Here is a 14789-nt window from a genome sequence, read left to right on the forward strand (position 1 = left end):
ATAATCTTAGAATTACACTCTGAGCCATGCCCTGGATCAGTTAGAGAGAAACAGATATTGAATGTCAACTCATGGCTTCAGTAATAGTGTAGAAAGGAGTGTTTCAGATTTTTTGGACATTGAAACGATTTCTGGGGCATGGGGATAATCTGTTCAGGTGAGGCAGGTTTCACCTGAACTGGAATTGTAACAATGTCCTTTCAGACAGCAGGGAAAGATTGGAACTATAAAGATGAGATACGAGGGGCAAACAGAAGACTGAAAACTAAGGCAATAAGGAACGATAGATATACAAGAGATCATGTCATGGAGCAGAAGAGGTGATGGTGCATGACAATTTGAACGATGCAACAAGGTAGAGTATAAGGATATGACAACACAAAGAAAGGACAAAATGGGAAAAAACACAGGGCAGACTAAAAGAATAAGAATACCAGATGTCTCATAATTCTGTATACTGTTCCTTTAAGAACGAAATTGGAGGTCTATATTTGAGGGCAACAACATCATATATATCTCAGATGCCTGGCTAACTAATAATACATATCAAGAGCAGGTGAATTTATATGAGCATAAATTGTTCCCTAGGGACAGAAAGCATAAACTGGGAGAGGGTGCAGTTTTAATAAAAATCAGATTCAGACAAAGTAAAAACATCATGGATCAAGGTACGTGACATTAATGCAAACAAATCTATTGGGATCTGTTATATGGAACCAGGTCAAGAAGATAAGATTAGCTCTGGAACTTTGTACTCAAATAAGGGAAATATGGGCGGTATCAAATGCAAATATTATGGGAGGCCTCAACTTACCAGAGATAAGCTGGGAGCACTATAACAAGAGTCAAATAAACGAAATTGAATTTTTAGATATACTATAGGGCTGCTATAAGATTCAAATTGTTAAGAAGCCTACTGGAAGTGTGGTGCTAATACTAGAAGAGATGATGGTAGAGGTTATAATTAGATGGCAGAAGTCTTCAAACAGAATATCCAATTTTCTGGAGCTCAGAGCTCAATCTGCGTGGCCATGTACTATGACCAAATTGCTTTTGGCGTGGGTAGAATCATGAATAAAATCATATCCAACAACACATTTACAAAAGAACCTTTCATCAGACAATAAGACTGCTAGAAAGAACTGGGATTGGATATTCTAGTGTGTCAGTAATGTAAAAACACACCTCACTTGTAATGCTGAGTCATTTCCAGTAACCTAGCTACGCAAAACCCACCAACTGAAAGGAGATGATCCAATGATGCTGCCACCTTCAGCTCCTGGCTCCCCCACATTATATCACAAGACCTCTCTACAGCTAGCTACTCAATCTACAAAGCTGTCTACTTTGGAATGCATCAACGTTTAGAATATTACACGCTAACTCAGAGTAGCCAGAGCATTGTGATTCACTTGAAAGTCCTGGAAATTTCAGAATTTATTTAATGCTTTTAATTAAATTATTTAATAAAAGCTTATAAAAATTGCAGGGCTCGTAACTGAATTGGAAGTGTTGGCAGCACCATGTGCACTTTTGCCCATACTCCTATTTATTGAACTCATTTAAACTCAATTCACAAATGACAACTTAAAAATTAAACACTATAATAAATTTCTTTAATGTATAGCAGCCTCCCCTTCGATTTACAGTGAGTCACCATGTGGCTAATGCAACTTTTCAGCAAACCTCAGGTAATCCTCCAAGACTCGCCCCCCTCCCTAAGTACACCTCCCAGTTGACGCAGAAAAACTTCAGATAATCTTCATATCCCCAAGATTAAGAGTGCAGGAGAACGGAAACAGAACACCTAGACTGATCAGAAAGGACTTTCATGGAAACCTGGCATAAGAAAAAGACAAATGTAGTAAATAGAGCAAACAAAATCTCTGGTTAACAGCCAGAGAGATAAAGCATAAGTTCCAGGAGTGATAAACTTGTATAAAACACTAATGTAGTCCCACCAGAGGTTTATACTATAACTATATATATATATATATATAAAAAATGTATATAATTACAGTCATTGTGTTACAGTGAGAACATCCTGGCAGTACACCAAAGGGCAAATAAATGATGATTTGGATTAAGACTAGCTGTGGAGAGGTTATGGAAACTGGAAACATTTACACTGGAGAAAAGGCAGTTCAGGGAAGATCTTATTCTGAAGCAGAGATAAATTGAACCTTAATAGTATATTTGAGACAATCACAAACTTTACAAAAGGGTACAGACTCAATCTCAAAAGAAGGAAAGTGAACAGATAGTTTAGATTTAACACAAGGATCGTAAACATAAATGGCAGACTATCAGAGCAGTAAATATCAATAAAGTCAAGAGGGAACTAGATGAGTTTATGGCAGAGAACGTGATTGAGAGGTATGACAGCTAGTGTACGGTATTTTTTCAAACTTTGAGTGTAACTAGATGGACCCCCAATGGTCTCTTCCGGTCCTATACATTCTTGTGTTCCTAATGGCATGAGTTCTCAAAAAGATGTTTTTGTTGATTTATTACTCCTTTGTGTACTATATGGTATCACTGATTTGGACAGACTGCAGCTCCATTCCACATATTTTGAAAATTGATTCAGTGCAGCTTTTTCTACCTCCTACCAGTGTCATCATCCATTTCTCACCAATCATTCTTATTCTCGAGTCTATCGCACTGTTCATTCTTCCAAATTTCTCCATGCTCCTGCCTAAAAATCTGGCTTGGTTTCTGATGCTGCTCTTTTCCAATGGACTCCAGGTTTTTGCCCATTCCTTTCAGTTCTAATCCCCTGTTGTAGTCCTCCCTAATTTACATATGTTCAGCAATTTTACTTCAGAAAGTAAGTTTACTTTAATGTTGGCATCACAGTTTTGTACAAATTAAAATTAGAAGATATTAGATACAAGTAAAATTCTTATCACCAGCATAATATTAAATATACAAGAATCTGTTAAAGAATTTTTCAGGGCAATATTTTGCAATGGCTTTGTTCTGAAGCATTCATAGAAAAATTATCCAGTGTCTAATTAAACTTAAAAAAATTTAAAAGCTAACCTTACAGTGGTAAAATTCTTGATTAGGGCTACCTGTGCAACACAAAACATGAAGCTTTGTTTAGCCTCAGTTTCCATTACGTGCACTGCTCCAATGAATGTAGTGAGCACCTAAGGGACTGAAAGACGGAGTGTGGGACCGAGATTAAGACAGAATGTCAGGTTTCTGTGTCTAATTTCAAAAACACTACTGAAATGACATCCCCCATTAGGTCACCAGACTTAGAAAAGTAACTTTTTAAAATTTAGCTACAAGGAGGAGCAAGGAAGAGTATTTTTCTCCATTAATATTATAGATCTCATACTGAAGGATTCAATGGAAAAAAGAGATAAACTGTAATTAAGACAAGTATGCTATTCAAAGATAAAAATGAACCACACCATCTTCAAATTTACATTACATGTATGGAAATCTGCCGGTAATCAGTTTACAATATTTCCTCAGCAATCTACAAAAAATTATCAATGGAAATATCAGAATGGATCTGAAATGAAAATAAAACTTTATGGAAAACAAAGCCAAAAAAATGTTGTTAATGGTTTTAAATTAGGGGCAGTTCTGGGAGTGATTCATAAGAATGGTGATGCCTTCTTCAAGTGAAGTATTGTGACAGAGTTTATCCAGTAAGTGGCAGTATCTGCTGCCTACTTTAGTAACGACTTCAGAACAGGAGGATCACATTTCCTTTGAGCACCCTGTCAACAATGTGAACTGATTGACTGCAGAACAATGCACGAACTGACCTCTGTAAAGTCCAACGAAACCTTCATATCGTAGCACTTTCCTGAAGCAATCAATGCTGTTATTGTACATAACCTCTTCCACAAATGCCCCCGTGGAACGTTGGTTCTGCATACGAGTTTTCACCAGGTCAATTGGATAGACCGCAGTGGCACCAACGGCTGTAGAGGAAAGTAGCGATAAAGTTATTTTAAAATCTGCATCAATGGAGACAAAGGAAGAGACATTAATCTACTCCCTCAATGGAAATCACATTCATCAATTAGGTTCTTTTCATCTGCCAACTTTATCTAGTTACAAAGAAAGATGTCATAGGCAGTTTTAATTAAAAATGTATCAGAAGTAACTCTAACTCATTATTAACCTGTCTCTTCTGAAGCCAGTCTGGAGCCAAGTGAGACAGAAATACCACCTCTGATCAGTGGCAGGCACAAAAGCACTTTATATAAAGATTCCCATGATACTGTCTCCCATCAACATATTGAAGAATCAGCTCCAAAGGCAGAGGGGGCATTTTTTTTCTTATACAGAAATTATCTATGCAGAGGGGAAAGAAAATGTATAGCAACTAACCTCCAGCAATTGCACCGAGAACAAATCTGTATCCTGACTCTGCAACATTGATCAGCAAAGATCGAGTCGTGTCACTCATGGCCAGCTTAAAAAAAAATCAGAAATCTGAGAAGGCAGCAATCTACAAGGTTTATTCACTTCATTACTCATCTCAAGTGCCAAATGTTAAACTACTGTACTGCAACAAAGAATGAATGGATCTGCTCTGACTTAAGGGAAAAGGTGTTGGATGTCACAATGTGTACCTAATCCTTGATAAAGCAACAAATCAAATAATTTAAGAAAACAGTTTAAAATGTCTCTCGATATCCTCAGGCCATATAGTAGAAACCACATAAAGCAGTTTAATGCAAAAAGGATCAGATTATATTTGCTATATGCCAGAAGACTGAGCAGTGCCCAGTTGGAACAACCTGGGTTTTCTATTGCTCCCCACTACATAAAGGGGTTTTATATTAAAAAAACTTTTGAAAAAGTACGGTCTGATATTCCTCTAATTTGCCACTTGCATCCAATTTTTGGGCATAACGGACAGATAAAATAGGCACAGAACCATTGGGCTCTATTTTAGCACCCGCTACCGGGTGCGTTCCTGGCGGGGGGGCTCCAAAAATCGGAGAATCCCGGCGCGGTACTGGAGCCCGCCCCGAACCCGCGCACTTCCGGGTTCCCCGCTGATGCGCCGGTGTGCGCACGCAGCCCCCACTGGTGGGAATCCCGCAGGCAATTAAATACTGTCAAGTGGAACCCCGCTGGCTTTATGTAGGTATTTCAGGTCATTAACTGACCTGATTAAGGGATTACGTGGGATTTTAGAACAAAGTGGGACTGTTCCCCACACTGGGGGAAACACTCCCAGGTCAAATGGACACGTTGCAGCTGTCAGCCTGTGGCAGCTGCAAAGGTCCATTTGACAGGTTGTGGGGGGGGGGGGGAAGACCCTCACCCATTGCAGGAGGCCACTCTGTCACTTGGGACAAAGTTTGGCCTCCACCACCCTCCTCCTGACAGTCAAAGTCACCAACCTGCACACTTACCCCGGGGTCCGGAGACATGTACCTACCTTGCGGACCCCCTCAGATGTACATCTTGCGGATGGGGGCCGCCGTAGCTGCAGTCATGACCTCCTCGGAGGGCGAACAGCATCACCAGCCTCGCCATCCACCTCTGACACGTGGAGCTCCACAACAGAGTGCTGTGACACATCCACCTGCACAGCAGGAGGGAGGGCTACCGCAGAGAGAGATGCGTCGCAGAGGGCACTACCCTCGCCACAGGGTCCACAGACCGAGGCTCAGCTGCCTGGACCTCTCTGAGCAGCAGTGCACACGGAGGCTCAGAGTCATTCGACATGTAGTCGTGGACATCTGCAGCCTCCTTCATGCCGAGCTGCTCCTGGCTGGCCCGAGCACCATCTTCTTACCTGTCGCTGTCAAAGTCACCACTGCCCTCAACAACTTCTCCTCCGCATCCTTCCAGGGTGCAACCGGGGACATCGCCGATGTCTCCCAGTCGTCTGCGCAGAAGAGCCCTGCGAATAGACCTACACCCACTCTGCAGTGACACAATGGGTGGCATCAGTTGTGGCTCCTCATAGTGATCCTCAGGAGCGGGCATTATTGCACAAACCAGACAGGATTCGCGAAGACATGGCAGTAGTGGTGCCAATATAATATGTAATGTTCGTTGTTCAGAAATTCGATATAAGTAACACCCATGACGAACCCTCAAACACCCTTGTGCATCCCCTTCATGCTCACGACACGTTTGCCTTACGCTGCCTACTGCACATATGTGATGCATGCCCTGTGGCTGCAGCACAGGTAGTGGCAGGTTGAGTGAGGCTGGCCGTGAAAGAGATGTACGAGAGGGTGAGTATGAGATAGAGCTATGAGATTGTATGAGGATTGGGTTGAGTGGTAGTGGCGGGGTGAGTACTGGCGAGGTGAGTAGGTGCAGGTGCAGGTAAGATGAGGATGAGGTTTGAGTGGGTATGAGGGGTGATGTGACAGAGTAGTGTTGGCAGTGCCGAAGGAGATGTGGGGTGGGGGCAGTGCTGTGGCAGACGGAGTGTAGGGGAAAGACTACGTGTACTCACTTTGGCTGACCTACTGAGGTCATTGGAGTGCCTCCTGCACTGTATGCAGGTGGGCGATATGTTGGTGGCGCTGGTGACCTCCTCTGCCATCTCGAGCCAGGCCTTCCTGGTGGCAGAGGCGGGCCACTTCCTCCCGCCCGCCAGGAGGAAGATCTCTGTCCTCCCCCTCCTCCTCACCCTATGTATTGATACCTGGAGTGAGGCATCATTAAACTGGGAGCAGCCTTCCCCCTGGGCTGCTCCATGCTGTAATTTTTGCTATTTGTTGCAGCATCTGTCAGTGGAGGACTGCCCCTTTAAATAGAGCGCCTCCAGCTGACAGATCTTACTGCGCATGCGCAGCCCGCCCGACGCGCAGATCAGCAGTGGGGAGCCCGGAGGAGCAGGTAAGTGGATCCAATTAGTGGTTTGTCTGCTACGATCGCGCGGGAAACTCACTAATTTCACCGGGCGCGTTACCCATGCGCCCGATAGCCCCCCCGCAGAGAACCCGCAGCCCTGCTAACATCGGGCCCATTATGTCCATTTAGCCCCACTTTTGCGCAGCCCCGCTATTTCCTCTGGCTCAAAATTGCAATGCACCGAACCAAACTTTGCCACTTAAATGGAGTTTAAATTGCATTTTGATAATGTCAAGAGCACACGTGGACCAGCTTTCGGTTGCAGGTCATGTGCAAGTCAGATGAATGCTACCGCAATAAAGGTGAACACAGAGAGAGAAGCGGCATTTCTGAGATCACTCTTTACATTGGAGCAGGCAGAACGCACTTCTCATGCGAGTTTCTGACTTTTATGTTGGTTTTGACATCAGTATTACGGAGTTTAAGTACTGCATCAGTGAAATTGGACTTTTTGCTTTGGATGCCGGGCTGTGCAGTGCTGAACAACTCTGATCCTGACATCACAATGGGTGCACCCTTAGGCAACCCATCAAATTTGGTTCATGAGGACGAATATGGTGACGACATGTATGAAACTTGTCTTGATGACTAGCAGTGCAGATACCACATATGGAGAAGGACACCTTCCTGTCCCTAACTTGCCGACCACATTTACTGTGCTTGAGGCTGCTGTGCCTCACTGGCGTGGTAGTGGCGTGGACTTGCAAGCTTTCAGGCTGCTAAAATGTCATTGGAGTTGAGGGAAGCAGGACTGATGTGAATGTGTTGCCATCTGGAAAGGCAGTAATCTCACTCCCTTGCTAGGTCAGGCTCTGCCTTATTCCTAGTCTGTGTCAGTATGTCCAAAGAGCCATTATAGGTTCAAGAAATCATTCCTTATGTTACACCAGGAACCAGCATCATAGTTATTCCATACATGCAGCATGACATATTACCTGGACTCTTTTTTTTATTATTACAATACTATTACTGCTAACAAGGTATTGAAGCAATCAACACCCTGGACAGAACATAGGAATTTCTAGACAAAAAAAGACCAAGGTTTGCCTTCTACCATCCTGGTAGTCGCATGATACATAGAATGTACAGCACAAAAACAGGCCATTCGGCCCGAGGGGTCCACGCCGGTGTTTATGCTCTGCACGAGCCTCCTCTCTCCCTGTCAGCATATCCTTCATACAATGATAATAGAGTTGTTAAATAATCATAGCAATCAATCTCTATCAATTAGTCCACAACATTTTGCATTGAGTGAATGGATGATCAATTGTGCAGCAGATGAAAAAGTCCCCAACAAAGCTACAGTCGTGACGAAAGGTCTTCGACCTAAAACGTTAATTCTGTTTCTTTCTCCACAGATGCTGCCTCACTTGCTGAGCTTTTCCAGCATTTTCTGTTTTTATTTCAGATTTCCTGCATCCGCATTATTTTGCTTTTGCTACAGTCATTCTAGATCATTGCCCTATGTAAACTAAAAATCAAATTGATCTCTTCACCCAAATCACAGACTTCGATTTTGAATTATTTTTGATCTCTGCACAAGAGATGTTAGGACAAATGGCCGGAGTCCATTTTTATTTCCCTTCCTGTCAGTGAGTCCACTCAATGATCCACGTCCCACACATCCATCACCCCTGTGCTTGCTAACCTATATTGGCTTCCGGTCCCCCAATGCCTTAAATTGATATCCATACCTAACAAAGTTCTGTCAATCTCAGTTTTGAAAATTTCAATTTCAATTGACCCAGCATCCATAGCCTTTTGGAGGAGAGAATTCCCCAAAGTCCATAAAAACCTGTAGTTATAAAGTTTCCAATCCCATATCCTCTCCATCACAAAGACTGCCTACTTCTAAATCCATTACACGCCCGTCTCTGCCTCTGCCATCTGCTGCCAAAACCCTCATCGATGACTTTGTCACCTCCAAACTCGACTATTCCAATGCTCTCCTGGTCAGTCTTTCATCCTCAACCCTCCATAAACTTCAGCTCATCCAAAGCTTTGCTGTCCATATCCAATCCTGCACCAAGTCCCACTCATCCATCACCTCTGTGTTTGCTGGCCTACATTAGTATCTGGTCCCCCTAATGCCTCAAATTTATAATTCTAATTCTTATGTTTAAATCCCTCCATGGCCTCACCCCTCCCTGTCTCTGTAACCTTCTCCAGGCTGACAACGCTTCGAGAACTCTGCATTCCTCCAGCTCTGGCTGCTTGTGCATCCTGAAATCCCTTTGCCCCATCATTGGTAGTTGTGTTTTCAGCCATCTAGGCACTAAACGTTTAGAATTTTCTCCCTACATCTTTCCATCTCCCTTTTCTCCTTTATGGCCCTCCTTAAAACTTACCTCTGACCAAGCTTTTAGCCACCCCTCTTAACATCTCCTTCATTGGCTTGGTGTTGAGTTTTGTCTGATTACCCTCCTGTTAAGTGCGTTAGAACATTTTCTTACATTAAAGGCACAAGGTTGTTGTTGAGTTCAGCCACTTTTATTACACAATCACTCTTTCACATATGATGAAGTAGGGTTTTTATACGAAAAGATTTTCTCACAATGTTTTTTCTTCCCACCCAGCCCCAGCTCCTCTCGACATGGCCCTGACTTCAACCTGGGCTCTCCTGCCACAAAAATATTTGCAAGTAATCAAAATGCAAGACACTAGAAGAGCAGATAATCAAGATTCCAGTATAAATATTGAATTTGCAAACTTATTAATAAAAATGTTGGTAAATTTGTGGATGTGCAATAACAAGGTATCAAAGAGCTAATGTAACATCACTAATATTTGAAACACAGATCTGAAATGATAGATTGTGATTGTGGTTTAGAATACTAAACCAGTTCGAATACATATGAACAGCCAAATTAAATAATATTTTAGCAACCAGACTTTATCTTGTAAAGATTAAATCCATAAACATAGCACACTTTCAAGCCCTAAAAATGTAAATGTATATTATTTTATAACTCTCTCACCTTAGATTCGCTCAGGTAGTATGGCAAGACTCCTTCCTCTAGAGGTGCTATTCTGTTAAGGTCTGCTAATGTGACATATCTATGAAGAAAAACATTATACCTCTTATGTAGAGGAAATTAACAGTTTTAGGGTAGATGTTACAAATGCACACTCCTGGTATGGAGCTTCGCACACTGGGAGCGCATATCATGAATTTGGATACCTTTCAGCCAACGTCCCAGAGTCTTCCATTACCATCCCTGGGTATGTCCTGTCCCACCGCAAGACAGACCCACCAGAGGTGGCGGTACAATGATATACAGTCAGGAGGGAGTGGCCCTGGGAGTCCTCAACATTGACTCTGGACCCCATGAAATCTCATGGCATCAGGTCAAACATGGGCAAGGAAACCTCCTGCTGATTACCACCGACCATCCTCCCTCAGCTGATGAATCAGGCCTCCTCCATGTTGAGCACCACTTGGAGGAAGCACTGAGGGTAGCAAGGGCACAAAATGTACTCTGGGTGGGGGGCTTCAATGTCCATCACCAAGAGTGGCTCGGTAGCACCACTACTGACCGAGTTGGCCGAGTCCTGAAGGACATAGCTGCCAGACTGGGCCTGCGGCAGGTGGTGAGCGAACCAACATGAGGGAAAAACCTACTTGACCTCGTCCTCACCAATCTACCTGTCGCATCTGTCCACGACAGTATTGGTAGGAGTGACCACCACACAGTCCTCGGGGAGACGAAGTCCCGTCTTCGCACTGAGGACACCATCCAACATGTTGTGTGGCACTACCACCATGCTAAATGGGATAGATTCAGAACAGATCTAGCAGCTCAAAACTGGGCATCCATGAGGTGCTGTGGGCCATCAGCAGCAGCAGAATTGTATTCCAGCACAATCTGTTACCTCATGGCCCGGCATGTTCCTCACTCTACCATTACCAACAAGCCAGGGGATCAACCCCGGTTCAATGAGGAGTGTAGAAGAGCGTGCCAGGAGCAACACCAGACGTACCTAAAAATGAGGTGCCAACCTGGTGAAGCTACAACTCAGGACTACTTGCATGCTAAATAGCGGAAGCAACATGCTATAGACAGAGCTAAGCGATTCCACAACCAACGGATCAGGTCAAAGCTCTGCAGTCCTGCCACATCCAGTCGTGAATGGTGGTGGACAATGAAACAACTAACAGGAGGAGGAGGCTCTGCAAACATCCCCATCCTCAATGATGGTGGAGTCCAGCACTTGAGTGCAAAAGACAAGGCTGAAGCGTTTGCAACCATCTTCAGCCAGAAGTGTCGAGTGGATGATCCATCTCGGCCTCCTCCCGATATCCCCACCATCACAGAAGCCAGTCTTCAGCCAATTCGATTCACTCCACTTGATATCAAGAAACGGCTGAGTGCACTGGATACAGCAAAGGCTATGGGCCACAACAGCCCAGCTGTAGTGATGAAGACTTGTGCTCCAGCACTAGCTGCGCCTCTGGCCAAGCTGTTCCAGTACAGCTACAACACTGGCATCTACCAGACAATGTGGAAAATTGCCCAGGTATGTCCTGTCCACAAAAAAACAGGGAAAATCCAATTAGGCCAATTACTGCCCCATCAGTCTACTCTCAATCATCAGCAAAGTGATGGAAGGTGTCGTCGACAGCGCTATCAAGCTGCACTTACTCACCAATAACCTGCTCACCGATGCTCAGTTTGGGTTCCGCCAGGACCACTCGGCTCCAGACCTCATTACAGCCTTGGTCCAAACATGGACAAAAGAGCTGAATTCCAGAGGTGAGGTGAGAGGGACTGCCCTTGACATCAAGGCAGCATTTGACCGAGTGTGGCACCAAGGAGCCCTCGTAAAATTGAAGTCAATGGGAATCAGGGGGAAAACTCTCCAGTGACTGGAATCATACCTAGCATAAAGGAAGATGATAGTGGTTGTTGGAGGCCAATCATCTCAGCCCCAGGGCATTGCTGCAGGAGTTCCTCATGGCAGTGTCCTAGGCCCAACCATCTTCAGCTGCTGCATCAATGACCTTCCCTCCATCATAAGCTCAGAAATGGGGATGTTCGCTGTTGATTGCAGTGTTCAGTTCCATTCGCAACCCCTCAAATAATGAAGCAGTCTGAGCCCGCATGCAGCAAGACCTGGACAACATCCAGGCTTGGGCTCATAAGTGGCAAGTAGCATTCACACCAAACAAGTGCCAGGCAATGACCATCTCCAACAAGAGAGTCTAACCACCTCCCCTTGACATTCAACGGCATTACCATCACCGAATCCCCCACCAACATCCTGGGGGTCACCACTGACCAGAAACTTAACTGGACCAGCCATATAAATACTGTGGCTACAAGGGCAGGTCAGAGGCTGGGTATTCTGCGGCGAGTGACTCACCTCCTGACTCCCCAAAGCCTTTCTACAAGGCACAAGTCAGGAGTGTGATGGAACACTCTCCACTTGCTTGGATGAGCGCAGCTCCAACAACACTCAAGAAGCTCGACACCATCCAGGACAAAGCAGCCTGCTTGATTGGCACCCCATCCACCTCCCTAAACATTCAATCCCTTCACCACCGGCGCACTGTGGCTGCAGTGTGTACCATCCACAGGATGCACTGCAGCAACTCGCCAAGGCTTCTTCGACAGCACCTCCCAAACCCGCGACCTCTACCACCTAGAAGGACAAGAGCAGCAGGCACATGGGAACCACACCACCTGCACGTTCCCCTCCAAGTCACACACCATTCCGACTTGGAAATATATTGCCGTTCCTTCATCGTCGCTGGGTCAAAATCCTGGAACTCCCTTCCTAACAGCACTGTGGGAGAACCGTAACCACACAGACTGCAGCGGTTCAAGAAGACGGCTCACCACCACCTTCTCAAAGGCAATTAGGTATGGGCAATAAATGCCGGCCTCGCCAGCGACACGCACATCCAATGAATGAATAAAAACAAAAGTCTGTGTCATTTTTCTTGGATGAACAAAGAAACATGTTAAAATGAGATTTATGAGCAATATGGCAAATCTAGGGCGAATAGGAAAAAAAATCAAAGTGTAGAAAATATGACAGGATTCAAAAATTATTCGAAATCCTAAGAGGTTATGGAGAAAAACTGGCAGGTAACAAAGGGAAATAATAAGTCTTTATAAACACATAAAAGTAAAACAATAGTTATGGGGTAGTGCCAATTAGAGATGAAAAAGGAACCGGAGGATGACGTAATGGTGGAGATACTAAAAGGAGTACAGTGCCTCGGTTTTCACAAAAGAGTGTAGCAGTGTGAATAAAAGGGTTTTCGCTGATCTTCCACTGAAGTTACCGCAGGCGATCGTAGAATCCTTGCAGAAATGACTGCTGCATAACTTTAAGATCAACACCAAAAGAATGGAGGGAGAGGTTAGGATATATTGGCCTAAAAATTCAAGCTCCACACCTAAATGGATAGGCCCAATTTTAAATTATTCACATTTCACAAGTTCTTCTGTGACATTACTCTGTTGGTAACCACAGAATATGGAACATACTTCATGATAATCTAACCACCAATAATTAACATACTTCACAACATAATCTCGATCACCATTAAACTCGTAAAGTTTTTATGTCAGAAACTGAAATGTGACATTACAACTCAATATACTCTAAAGAAATAGCTTAACTAAGTGATTGACTAATTTAGTCAATAAATTAAAACAATTAAAGTACATGCCCTCAAGCCTTTCTGCTCCTAATATACCACAGCTATATATTAAACACAGTGTGTGGGGTCTACAAATTTTTACTTAAACCTTTGGTGAAACGCACAAGATTTGGTAGCTTTAAGTGGAGGTGGTCCATCATCAAGTGTTGTCCATACTCCCTGTATGAACACATTCTAATTTTATGCTATTTAACTGCCAAATAGGCAATATCTTTTTTTTTACTAAATACAGTCAGTCATGGCATCCAACTCACCCACGGGATTTGTAGAGGTCCGATAAGTGAAACAAAATATCAATTTCCATAGGTGTGACCTGACCAAGTTTCTGGGCAGCAAGAATAAATTCCTCTGAAGAAAAAAAAATGCACTATATTGTTTCATTGTTTAACATTAACTGAAAGTAAAAAAAGGACTATACTACTACTTGAAGATGTACCTTCTATTACTAGACATAAGGTACTAATCAGATGTGGGTCAATGCAAAGAGGGCATGTGGAAATTTGCAGGCATCAGTCCCAGTAGGTTTAACTAATGAAGCCTTTTTGCTGCAGTAAGAACGTGCAGTAAAAGTAGTCAGATAAGGCTGATAAGATCTCAGTCCAAGCATGTAGGGCAGCTTACTGTACTGCCAGCATGAGTTACAGAATACTTAAACTGCACTGTAAAGCTGTTTTTATAGAGTGCCAATTTGGCCATTAGCCTAGTGTGTTTGAGCCTTTAAAATCCCCATGTATCTGACTCCGGCTTAGTTAAACCTGAAGTCCACTGAAATAAAAATAACAAAGGACTACAGGGTGGATTAAAGAGATGGAACACAGTAGTCAAAGGATGTGTCACAGACTGAGCTGGGAAACCAGTCACTGACCTTTAAAAAAAAAGCATATGCATTACTTTCCCCCTTTTAAACCTGGGAAATATCCAGAAGGCATAATCAGAATTCCTCCTAACCTTTAGCAACTTGCATATTTCTTCTGGAGCCAGCCATAGTACGGTAGACTCCTATAATGAGCTCCATGTTGTTAAGGAGAGAGTTAAAACCATTATAGTAGGAGAAGCTGACCCGATGGGTTGCAGTACCTCCTGCTGCCTACAATAAAGGAAAACAAAAATAGTAAATTTTACTCATGCAAAGTTATTCATGCCTTTTGAATTGGAAACGCTTCAGTATAAAACTCCTTATAAGTAATGCACATTGTTACTTGTAGTTAAATAAAACTTAAATTATATAGTTAAGACAGACCATATCCCCAACAAAGTT

At 43.5% G+C, this 14789-nt stretch overlaps 1 protein-coding gene across 1 annotated transcript in view; it reads right to left on the reverse strand.

The window, feature by feature from the left end:
• LOC137332264 (electrogenic aspartate/glutamate antiporter SLC25A13, mitochondrial) overlaps positions 1-14789 on the reverse strand; it is a 150667-nt gene that overhangs the window by 48385 nt on the left and 87493 nt on the right. The window contains exons 7-12 of the mRNA XM_067995972.1: positions 14480-14618; positions 13786-13879; positions 9837-9915; positions 5783-5788; positions 4360-4444; positions 3789-3947 (exon numbers count right to left, since the gene is read on the reverse strand). Coding sequence (XP_067852073.1) covers positions 3789-3947; positions 4360-4444; positions 5783-5788; positions 9837-9915; positions 13786-13879; positions 14480-14618 — 562 coding nt within the window. The remainder of the gene's footprint in view (positions 1-3788; positions 3948-4359; positions 4445-5782; positions 5789-9836; positions 9916-13785; positions 13880-14479; positions 14619-14789) is intronic.

The sequence above is a fragment of the Heptranchias perlo genome, chromosome 2 (genome assembly GCF_035084215.1).
Source record: "Heptranchias perlo isolate sHepPer1 chromosome 2, sHepPer1.hap1, whole genome shotgun sequence".
Lineage (NCBI taxonomy): Eukaryota > Metazoa > Chordata > Chondrichthyes > Hexanchiformes > Hexanchidae > Heptranchias > Heptranchias perlo.